A 12,834-nucleotide genomic window follows, 5' to 3' on the forward strand; every position below is an offset into this window, starting at 1 on the left:
CTGAGAGGCCTGGTGGTTATTGTTTCTGTCGCCCCTATGTCTGTCTGCTCTAGTTGACATTTCACTAAATGAAAATGAACAACAAAAGAATGAGCATTCTAGGCAGGCTGCTTCGGCTCATAGTCATTTGTAGAACCAGAAAGACTGTTGTAACAAATAACAGTGGCTATGTTCCGTGCTGAAGTTGTCTGGGCACTGTGATCATATGTAATAGCTGTATTTACATGGTAGTTGCAGTGTCATTACAATGTAGGTGCACATTGTTATATTAAAACCATAAGGCCTGTTTGCATACTGTGATGCAGAGGTTTACAAAAGTGGAGCGATTGTAAGGTACGATTACAGATTCGGCTTTAGTAATCCTGGAATAATGGCACCGAGGAAAGGTAGTGTATTTTGTAAAGGGTCAGGGCTTGATGCTAACTGTAGAGTTGGCTCTGTGGTCCAGCAGTAGCAGCTGTCTGTGTGGATGAGGATCTGTAGGGACACACCGTGGAGAGATATCTAATCAGATCACACGGTCACACACAGACACACACACGTATGCACACACAAATACACACCACACACATACAGACACATACACACACACGAATACACACCACAAACATACAGACACACACACACACACACAAAGACAGTGGTATCGCTCTGGGCATAGAGCTATTTTAGGAGACGTCTAAATGGAAAACTCTCCATGTGTTTGATGAATCCTCAGAGAAACAGAACTCTACTGTACATAGTCACAAAGTTCTAAGTATGACACATACAGTATTGTACATAAAGTTCCACATACAGTAACTGAAGACTGTTAAATTCATACAATGTTACACAACATTACTGTAATTATGTCTGGACAAAAGATAACAGTGTGTGACCAAAATGAAATCCTTCCATGATACGTTCCCTCCTCTTTTTCTTTTATTACATCGTTCCTTCCCAATGATTCAGATCATTTAACACATTTAACACAAGTTTAACCTTGTTTAGAAAACTACAGGAAAATCATCATGTCACTAACAGCGCCAATTCAAAGTTGCAGATTGCAGCTACATTCAATGAACCCCAGTCAGAGTTTGAATTACAACATGTGTGAAAAGCCACAAACCCAACCGGTTCCACCCAGTTCAGCAGAACATCACCATATCATTACACATAGTTTCCCCTTGAATCTGATTGTCTCATCAGAGAAATACTGGGAGTCCAGTGTCCAGACGGGAATTTTTGGACAGGCTTTTCTGTTTACACGTAGTGTGTTTTGGAGTGTTCATCCTTAAATTCTGAGAGAGTGTGTGTGTGTGTGTGTGTGTGTGTGTGTGTGTGTGTGTGTGTGTGTGTCAATGAAACCATGTTCCATCAATTACCCAGGTGACTGCTGCACACAGATTAATATTCAGCCAGTTAAATGCAAAGCTTTCTTGTGCTGCAGATACAATCCCTTATCATCCATAATATAAATCCCTTATCATCCATAATATAAATCCCTTATCATCCATAATATAAATCCCTTATCATCCATAATATAAATCCCTCTATCAATCCATAATATAAGATCCCTTAATCATCCCATAATCTATAAAATCCCTTAACATTTAAGTCATTTAGCCTGACGCTCTTATCCAGAGCCGATCTTACAACAATTGGGAAAGTCATACCATATTCATCCTTTTGGTCCCCCCGTGCGGGAATGATATCCACAACCCTGGCGTTCAAAGTTGCCATGCTCTACCAACTGAGCCCACACGGGACCACCGGGACCCGTGGTCCTGGAGCCACACTGGCGACCCTTATCATCCGTAATATAATCCGCCTTATGCATCCATACAGTTATTAAATTCCTTTACATCCGGTTAATCATTAAATCCCTTATCATCCATAATATAAATTCCTTATTCATTCCGTAATATTTAAATCCTCTTATCATCCATAATATTAAATTCCCTGTTATCATCAATAATAAAATATCTTATCATTCCATCGATATAAATCCCTTATCAGCTCCATAATATCCCAATCCCTTATCATCCGATAATATAAGATCCCTTATCATCAATAATATAAACTATCCTTTAGTCATCCATAATATAAATCCCTTATCATCCATTAATATAAATCCTTATCATCGCTTATTTAATCCCTTATCACTCAATCAATATAAATATCTTATCATCCATAATATAAATCCCTTATCATCCATAATATCAATCCCTTATCATCCATAATATAAATCCCTTATCATCCATAATATCCAATATCATCAACCCAACTCATCGTGTATAAGACCTCTGCCAGTTGTAGATAGTGTGTATATTATGTGAGCATGCGGGCAGCCTCTTACAGCTACTGACACTACGATGTCTGAAGACTTTGCCCTGGCTGCTACCCCCCAGGCCCCTCCGTCTGGCAGCCTGCTTAGCCCTCTCCTCTGCCGCAATGAAGTCTGTGGTGGCCCTAAAGAACTCCAGCAGGGCCCGGTGGCTCCAGCTAGTCCCAGGTGTCCCTCCAAAGGTCCCTCCCCCAGAGAAAGCACTCCCTTCCTGGGTGTTAAAGCCACAGTGTCCCCCCCTGGTGGTTAGCAGCAGGAAGAAGTGGGGGTTGCTCTCGAAGAGTTCCAGGGGTAGGGTAGACTGGGGGTCTCCTCTGATAGGGTCATCCTGAGCACAGACACTCAGAACAGGGATGGCGACTTCGTCTACRTCCCGGAGGGGTTCATTGCGTTCCCAGTAGGCCTCCCAGGCTCCCCCACTGCTGCTGCTGGTGCCCGCTGCTATGGCCGGGGCTCCTTTAGGGCAGAACAGCACCTCCTCCAGGCCACGCAGGGAACAGCTGGAGAAAAGGGTGTCGGTGTGCACTGTCTCACCCAGGCACTGGCTGTACGCTTAGATTACAGTACCAGACATGAACAACACACACGCAACAAGAACAAACCCACAACCCACACCACACACACACTACACAACATCCACACACACACAAACCACACACACCACAGCACACACACACACACGACACAACACACACACCACACACACACCACACACACACACGCACAGCCACACACACACACACACACACACACACACACACAAACGTACCTAATACAGCAAATAACGCAGTTACAAGCAGTATTAACTAAATGTAGAAGAGCTGCAAGGCATCTGTAATCCTTGTTAGCCATTGATTGTGAAACCAGCAGTTGGGTCCGAGTGCCCGCATCGTCAATGCACTTGGGTGCGGACACCGCGTTGCCATGGGTTATGTATTCGATGTTAATAAACTCTATAATATCGGGTATTTGGACATCGTTCCCTTTTCTCTCTTTCCCTCAATCATGTTTCTCTCGTCTCTTCACCATGTCCCTCTCCCTCACCCCCTCCCTTTCCATCCTACCCTGTGTGTTTGTCCCCCTTCTACCCTTCCCTCCCTTCCTCCCCACTCCCTTCCTCCCCCCTTCCCCATTCCGTTTACCTGCTGAGGCATAGCCTGCTGGTAAGTCACCAGAGCCCAGTGGAAGGGCCAGATGGGTCCGTTCTCAAACCAGCTCTGGCAGCGGAACACTGGCGAGAGGCAGGCGGCGGCCGTCACGTAGCTGGATGAACCACAYTCTCCCAGGTAGGMGAGGAGGAGRCCGGACCCSGTGCTCTCRCTCACCGCGTACAGCCGGCTCACGGGCTGCCTGTAGCGCATRTAGCGCACGGCCTCGCGTAGGTCCCCTGGGTCGCCAAACTGCTGCAGCTTGACGGTGCTGAGGGGGGTGGCGTTGTGGCTGCGCCGGTTAAACACCACAGGGAGGTAGCCGTGGGACAACGCCACCTCACAGAGCTGAAGGACAGGAAACAGAACATCATGTAGTTCATGACAATATAGACCTTTATTGAAATGAAGTGACACAGTGAGGTCCAATCAATCATTGGTTCACCTCACTACAGGATGAACTGTGACATCATCAAAGCTGGAGGTAGAGGAGGGACAGACAGATGGAGACACAGTGGTCAGTGTGAGCTCACATAGTGTTTGGTCAATGTAAAAGCACTATTTAAATCCATGAATCCATTAATGCATGACTGACTATGAACTGTGAGGTCAGAATATGTGAGGTCTTCGGAAAAGCCCTACATAAATCTAATCCAACATTGAATGTTTCAACTGACTATGAACTGTAACAACACCAACACAGGCTGCATCTGAAATGGCCTTAGGGTGCCATTTCCAACACACCCACAGAGTATGAATGAACAGCTACACAGAGCTATAAGAAGACAATGATTAGAGAGACTAGAGAGACCAAAAGGAGGTGTAACAGATCCCTGCATTAAATATTTACAGAGCTGAGAAACCTGAAAGAGCACTTAAACCTGGATATTATCCTTTCTCTCTGCGTTTCTTTCTTTCTTTCTCACTCTCTCTGTTTCTATCTCTCTCTCTCAACTTCTCTCCCTCTCTCTGTTTCTATCTCTCTCTCTCAATTCAATTCAATTCAAAGGGCTTTATTGTCATGGGAAACATATGTTAACATTGCCAAAGCAAGTGAAGTAGATCATATACAAAAGTGAAATAAACAATAAAAATGAACAGTAAACATTACACTAACAGAAGTTCTCTCTCTCTCTGTCTCTGTCTCTCTCAAAAACCTCTCTCCTTCCCTCTCTCCCTTTCTCTCAACCTCTCTCCCACTCTCTATTTATATCTCTCTCTGTTTCTCTCTCTCTCTCTCAACCTTTCTCCCTCTGTTTCTCTCTCTCTCTGTGTTTCTCTCTCTCTCTGTTTCTATCTCTCTCTCTGTCTCTCTCTCTCTCAACCTCTCTCCCTCTCTCTTTCTATCTCTCTCTCTGTTTCTATATCTCTCTCGCTCTGTCTCTCTCTCTCTCTCTCTCTCTCAACCTCTCTCCCTCTCTGAATCAATTCATCCTACTAATACAGCAGTATTAATGCGGCTACACTATTGAAGTACAGCTGTTTTCCAACATAAGGATGATGAGGTATAAAGCAGGTTAACTTTGCTTCAGTCTTCCATTTGTTTTCCCTCTCGATTATGCTGCCAGTGTCGAGCCAATGAGGAATTTTTGTCACAGAGACTCGAGAAACACGGAAGCAGGCACACGCCCACACACACACAAACTCATGCCTTGTAGACACACACCTACACACTGTCACTCAGAAGCATGCACACACCAGCACAAACACCTACAGTACATCCTGCCACACACACTCCTACACATGAGTCTGCAACACATTTACACACTGCCACATTCTTCAGATGAATTATGTCAAACTCTCACAAACTCCCTCAAATATTCAAGGTCCAACATTCAGCCTGAAAACAGCTCTGTGAACAAGACCAAAGGGATTTGTCTCTGACTCGACCAACCGCAGAAATGACATCATCACTGTCATACCACAACTGTTAAATGCAGAGGCAAAGTCATCATTCTGTAGGGGTATCACAGTCAAGTCATCATACTGGAGGGGTATCACAGTCAAGTCATCATACTGGAGGGAATCACAGTCAAGTCATTATACTGCGAGGGGTATCATAGTCAAGCATCATACTGGAGGGGTATCACAGTCAAGTCATAATACTGGAGGGGTATCACAGTCAAGTCATCATACTGGAGGGATCACAGTCAAGTCATCATACTGGAGGGGTATCACAGTCAAGTCATCATACTGGAGGGGTATCACAGTCAAGTCATCATACTGGAGGGAATCACAGTCAAGTCATCATACTGGGAGGGTATACAGTCAAGTATCATACTGGAGGGGTATCACAAGTCAAGTCACATACTGGAGGGGTATCACAGTCAAGTCATCATACTGGAGGGGTATCACAAGTCAAGTAATCATACTGGAGGGGTATCACAGTCAAGTCATCATACTGGAGGGAATCAGTCAAGTCATGATACTGGAAGGGTTATCACAGTCAAGTAAGCATACTGGAGGGAATCACAGTCAAGTCATCATACTGGAGGGATTCACAGTCAAGTCATCATACTGGAGGGGTCACAGTCAAGTCATCATACTGGAGGGGTATCACAGTCAAGTAATCATACTGAGGGGTATCACAGTCAAGTAATCATACTGGAGGGTATCACAGTCAAGTAATCATACTGGAGGGTATCACAGTCAAGTCATCATACTGGAGGGTATCACAGTCAAGTCATCATACTGGAGGGTACAACAGTAAATAACATACGGGGGATCAGTCAGTCATGATACTGGAAGGGTATCACAGTCAAATAATCATACTGGAGGGAATCAGTCATGTCATGATACTGAAGGGTATCACAGTCAAATATCATACTGGAGGGAATCAGTCAAGTCATGATACTGGAAGGGTATCACAGTCAAATAATCATACTGGAGGGAATCAGTAAAGTCATGATACTGGAAGGGTATCACAGTCAAATAATCATACTGGAGGGAATCAGTCAAGTCATGATACTGAAGGGTATCACACAGTCAAATAATCATACTGGAGGGAATCAGTCAAGTAATGAACTGGAAGGGTATCACAGTCAAATAATCATACGGAGGGACAGTCAAGTCATGATACTGGAGGGGTATACAGTCAAGTCATCATACTGGAGGCAATCACAGTCAAGTCATCATACTGGAGGGTATCACAGTCAAGTCACATACTGGAGGGTATCACGTCAAGTCATCATACTGGAGGGAATCACAGTCAAGTCATCATACTGGAGGGGTATCACAGTCAAGTAATCAACTGGAGGGAATCACAGTCAAGTCATCATACTGAGAGGTATCACAGTTAAGTAATCATACTGGAGGGTATCACAGTCAAGTCATCACACTGGAGGGAATCACAGTCAAGTCATCATACTGGAGGGGTATCACAGTCAGTCATCATACTGGAGGGTATCACAGTCAAGTAATCATACGGGAGGGTTTCACAGTCAAGTCATCATACTGGAGGGGTATCACAGTCAAGTATCATACTGGAGGGGTATCACAGTCAAGTCATCATACTGGAGGGGTATCACAGTCAAGCAATCATACTGGAGGGAATCACAGTCAAGTAATCTTACTGGAGGGGGTATCACAGTCAAGTCATCATACTGGAGGGGTATCACAGTCAAGTCATCATAACTGGAGGGTAACACAATCAAAGTCATCATACTGGAGGGGTATCACAGTCAAGTCATCATACTGGAGGGGTATCACAGTCAAGTCATCATACTGGAGTAAACAGTATGGTGTCCTGTGTCTGGACACCAGGCTGTAAAACCACACTCAGACGTGAGCTCACCTTTGGCTCTACGTCTGACCTTAAAGAGAGCATACAGGAGTCAGGGGACCCATTTCACTCCACAATGTTGTTCCCTCCCTTCTCTCGGTCCCTTCCTAATCTCCTTCACAGATTTGACAGTACTGGATAGGCGAAAGCAATAGGGTGAAAAGTATTTGGAGCTCAATGCTTATACAAACCCAGTAGTCTCAGATCTGCATTCGGGAGTTAATGGGAGTGGAAAACTGTTTGGGAAATGAAGCCCTAGTCAGAAGGAACTCTGAAAGATCGCAGACTACCTGGGCCGTTAGGGAGGGAGAGGGCTTTAAAACCTATAACTGTCCTTTAACAAATCATCCACGCACACCTTGCATACTTTTCATACTGTATAGCCAGGCCAGCAAGACTATAATCATTCACTTTAACTTTTATTATGAAATCCTTTTCTTCTTGGCCATGTTCTGTTATAATCTCCACCCGGCACAGCCAGAAGAGGACTGGCCACCCCTCAGAGCCTGGTTCCTATCTAGGTTTCTTCCTAGGTTCTGGCCTTTCTAGGGAGTTTTTCCTTGCCACCGTGCTTCTACACCTGCATTGCTTGCTGTTTGGGGTTTTCTGTACAGCACTTTGCTGGGTTTCTGTACAGCACTTTGAGATATCAGCTGATGTAAGAAGGGCTTTGTAAATCAATTTGATTTGATTTGATTCAGTTCTCCATCTCACAGAAAATAGTAGTCACATTTGACACATCTGACAGAATTGATCTTTCTCCAAATCTCCCTCTTGCATCTCTCATTCTCCCTATTTCTCCCTCTCCCCCTTCCATCTCTTCCTCCCTCATCTCCCTAGGCTACAATCATTCACTTAAACCTTAGTCTAATTCCCTTTTTTCTGCTGATTGCTGACAGGCTGTTTATAGTGAATCAGTGACTATGAATGCTCCCATTGTTGACAGACTAGGCTAGTAGGGGGTGCAGGCAGTCAAGGTAGTGACTTATTGTTGACAGACTAGGCTACTAGGGGGTGCAGGCAGTCAAGGTAGTGACTTATTGTTGACAGACTAGGCTAGTAGGGGGTGCAGGCAGTCAAGGTAGTGACTTATTGTTGAAACAGACTAGGCTAGTAGGGGGTGCAGGCAGTCAAGGTAGTGACTTATTGTGACAGACTAGGCTAGTAGGGGTGCAGGCAGTCAAGGTAGTGACTTATTGTTGACAGACTAGGCTAGTAGGGGTGCAGGCAGTCCAAGTATGACTTATTGTTGACAGACTAGGCTAGTAGGGGGTGCAGGCAGTCAAGGTAGTGACTTATTGTTGCTCTCAAAAGTAACAGAGTACATAAATCAGGCTTGGAACAATGCAAGCCAGATTGGCCGGTTTTACACTCAATTAGGCTACTTTATAGTGGATTGGGCAGGTGTTTTTGATCTGGTTTGGGTAGAAAGTGTCCAAAGAATGTGGCAACATTGTCTGGACTGCAGGGTACAGTGACTCATTATAAGGCTAACGGGCATTGGAGTGTAGTCTTGTCCCAGATCTGTGCGTGCTGTCTTGCTGATTTGTATTTATTTAGTAGGGGTGATAATGGTATGAGTTGGCAAGACAGCACAAAATGATCCGGGACTATACTATTGGGAGTGCAGCTGCAGTGATGTGATCCTTTCACTCACAGCCCGCCAAGGCAGAACAAAGCCTTCTTAAACCATTTCTCAATTACAACAATCACTGTTCTTAAGCCCTGGTTTTATAGCATGGCACTGTGCTCTTGTTGTTCACTTTCTTGCTCTCCTCCTCAGCTTGCCAAGACTGACTTGAACCAAGATGCCCCCCATGCTCAATGGGAATACGCATTGGCACTGGTCATTTCTCATATCTTGTTCAACCTCCTTTTTTCCCACCACTGCAATGATGAATTAGACATAATTTCACTGTTATGTAATTTCACCATTACAAAAATCTTCATAGATTGAACCTTCAACAATTAATGGTATAGCAGTGAATTGTATGACCATGAGACAGGCTTTGTTATGTTATGAAATAAGTCATAATAACTACACTGTAACGGAAAACAGTAAATAATACGTTCATTTGGAGTATTATCAACAGTAAAATAGTCTGAAACATTTTGTTACAGCATACTGTACATTATGGTGCATTGTGGGGAAATGTTGTGGGCGGGGAAAGAATTGCTGTATTTCAAATAGTAACGTAATTCCAACCCACACAATATAGTACAGTACCGTATCTTTGGAGCACCAAAAACCTTTTGACCACTAGTGGGTGCATGGTATTGTTGTTGTATTAACATATTGGGGGTTCCCTGTAAGAGGCTATATTTGTTGCACCTGTGAGTGAGAATGCTGTAACAATTTAACTCATTTCTGGGTTTAGTGCCTCATCAATTTGTATCGGGGACAGATTGGAATGGCAGCAAGTCTTAAACCTTAAATGGTTGAGCATTTTACTATGTCCTTTTGGTCTCTTTAGCCCTGTAGTTAACCGATCGCTGCAGCTGTACATAGTCCATCTGTAAACAGCCCACCCAATTTACCTACCTCATCCCCTTACTGTTTTTATTTATTTACTTTTCTGCTCTTTTGCACACCAGTATCTTTACTTGCACATGATCATCTGAGGATTTATCACGTCAGTGTTAATCTGCTCAATTGTAATTATTCGCTCCTATGGCCTATTTATTGCCTACCTCCTCATGCCTTTTGCACACAATGTATATAGACTCATTATTATTWWTTTTTTTTCCTACTGTGTTATTGACTTGTTTATTGTTTACTCCATCTGTAACTCTGTGTTGTTGTCTGTTCAGACTGCTTTGCTTTATCTTGGCCAGGTCGCAGTTGTAAATGAGAACTTGTTCTCAACTAGCTTACCTGGTTAAATAAAGGTAAAATAAAAATACATTTWAAAAAAGTAGTTGCTGCCAGTTTGGAAGCCTTTGTTAAGCCTCTAGAAGTGCAAGTGATATAAAACACACAATATTCATTAATATGCTGTAATGTGTGAACACTTTACCTAGCAGCCAACCTGCTTGCACTAATGCCTTGTAATTACAGTAAAATACTGTGAAATACAACCCCCCCCCCCTCAATGAATTTCATTCATCCATCCATTCATTCAGATTACGGTAGCATTGTACTTTTTACAGTATAATACAGTAAATGTTACTGTATTGTACTGTATGTCATTATACAGTACTTGCTTTGATACCGTATTATTACAGTAGGTGTAATGTTATATGAAATACTGCAATTTACTTGCCAACAAGCTGCCTGTAAGCTGCTGTCAAATTCACAGGTACCCCTTTACAGTGTAGAGCTGATGTCTAGAGTTGATGTAAATCTTATTTCTGCCCCTGAGACTGTCCACAACAGTCCCTAATAGACATCCATAGAACGGTACGCAATGTTCTAAGTAACAGCTATGATGTCAGATCAAAGGTAAAAAGGAGCAAGACAACTAGCATAATGTATCCCTCATTAAGACCATAAGACTAATAGGGCCTAGGTGGGCACTGGGCACATTGTGGCTGAGGGTGTTTTCACTTGATGAACAAGAACAAGCCTGGTTATGATCAAATATTGCATTACATTTCATCATTAATTAATTAATTAGGCTACCTTCAGCACATTTCTAGTGATTTTTCCAAACGAGTTGGGAATGATGAGGAGGATGGGGCTCGTGGAATTACTCGAGGTTCTCCTCCGTTTCTGGTACGACGCACCGGCCATCGACACTGCCCAGTCCAGCGCCACCAGACCGTCGTCGCTCAACTGCAGGTAGTCCCGCACGAAATACGCCGGGCTCTCGTACGGCCAGCACGCGCCGTAGACTGTCTGAAGAAACGCACTCGCCCGCCAAGTCCATCCAGTGCACGCTGTGAAATTGCTGAAAGTCCTGCAGTGTTTGAAGAGATAGTTGGCCAGCGCCGAGGGTTTGCATATCAGCGCAACATCGGGGACTTTATTATCACCTGCCCTGTCCGATGTCTGGGCATTATCACGGTCCACCGGGACCCCCCGGTCTGAGACGCACCTCTCTGAGACCATCTCCTTCGTCTGCCGCCGTGAAATTCCGAGCCCCTGGAGGAGTGCGTCTGGCTCGCCCTGGGTACCAAAATATTTCGAAGCTGGCCAAATGACGGCCACCAGAATCCCAATACACAAAGCAACGAGCCATTCAAGCATTTGGACGGTGTGGTCAATTCCACGGATGTTCAATAGGCCTACAGTTATGTTTTAATTAAAGTCAGCCAAAACTAGTATCAAAGCACAAAGAATAATCCGGGCCATTTTCGTTTGGTTGAAGTCCTCTTCTCACAAAGCACAACGTGCGCGTAACCATATAGGCTACTTGCTTTCTTTGGGATAAACCAGAATGCGCACAACAGGGTCTCCACTTTCTTTCCTACAGTAACATGTCAACTGTGATATCTCCAGCCTTATATGGTTAATTACGTTTTCAGTTCAGAAGCCATCCTTATTGAAAACAGATTCTTGAAGCAGAAGTTTCGATGGCTGATCGTAACTGTAAACTGGAGAATACCCACCGTCGCCTCTACTGTGTTTCAAAACAAAGCACTCCACTCCAGAAGGGCTGCCTTCCTCTACGTCTATTCCTGGGTAAATTAAGCAAAGTGTTTTCTCCTTCACCACAAGAAAGGCATGGACATCCCCTCTCCAAGTCGTTCCAAATCGGGATACATGGTGTTCTCGACGCGCGCCTTTGAATTGTCAGTAWTTTAATGCAGAGCTGCGTAAGCTTCGCTCCTCAATCTCAACAGCATTGTGAGCAAGAGAAACTTCAGAAAGGAGCCTCCCAGCTCCCATACACAAACCCTCGGTGTCAGACTGTCACAGGCGTAAACATCTCCTATACAATTCTGTTATGGATGTACAGTTACATTTTCTATTTCAATGTAGTCTTTATTTGTGAAATACCATGGCTAGATTTGTATTTGTACCCAGAGTAGTTGAGACTATAGAATCAATTGTTCTTCCATCAAAGATCATATAGATTCTATATTATAGAACATCTTGGACATCTTGAATCCAAGCAACACCAGTAATGTATTTCACAAAGGTAATATAGATAGGATAGGTATAGCAACTACAATGTCTGTACCACTAAAAGCCTGCCTGTAGAGGATTGAAAGCATAATTAATGTATAACAAGAGACTGCAGTGTATGCATTAGGGCCATATTGTGACAATTACAATGTATACATTTCATTAAGTGGATGTAAGCTCCATATGTACTAAATGGCCCTCAAATAAAACTCTTATAGAGGCAGTCCAAACATAATGTTGCCCATCCACTGATGCATTTAACAATCTAGGAAGTGCAGACAGAACCGGAGGCAGAAGATATACAGCTGGATTTATGGTAAATTACTGAGTGTTGTCCAAAAACAGAAAGGGAAGACAGGGCAGTGGATGAGTTCAGTAATAATTGTATCATCTGAATGTTTTTTCCTAACGTATTCTCCATGGGGATTGGATGACCTTCAATTGGAATTTTACTCAGAACATTTCCAGGTAGCTTGTTGCTGACTCCATTGATTGGTGATATATCGGG

The 12,834-nt window shown here is 43.7% G+C and overlaps 1 protein-coding gene across 1 annotated transcript; it reads right to left on the reverse strand.

The window, feature by feature from the left end:
• Positions 1 to 2,157: 2,157 nt before the first annotated feature.
• On the reverse strand, positions 2,158 to 12,080 carry LOC111982679 (protein ABHD15-like). Its single transcript, XM_070434118.1, has 4 exons — positions 10,878 to 12,080; positions 3,488 to 3,822; positions 3,082 to 3,095; positions 2,158 to 2,878 (listed from the first exon to the last, which is right to left on the reverse strand). Exons 1-4 carry the CDS (start codon positions 11,442 to 11,444, stop codon positions 2,268 to 2,270), a joined length of 1,527 nt encoding a protein of 508 aa, XP_070290219.1. The 5' UTR covers positions 11,445 to 12,080; the 3' UTR covers positions 2,158 to 2,267.
• Between the last annotated feature and the right edge of the window lie 754 nt (positions 12,081 to 12,834).

This window comes from Salvelinus sp. IW2-2015, linkage group LG22 (assembly GCF_002910315.2).
Source record: "Salvelinus sp. IW2-2015 linkage group LG22, ASM291031v2, whole genome shotgun sequence".
Lineage (NCBI taxonomy): Eukaryota > Metazoa > Chordata > Actinopteri > Salmoniformes > Salmonidae > Salvelinus > Salvelinus sp. IW2-2015.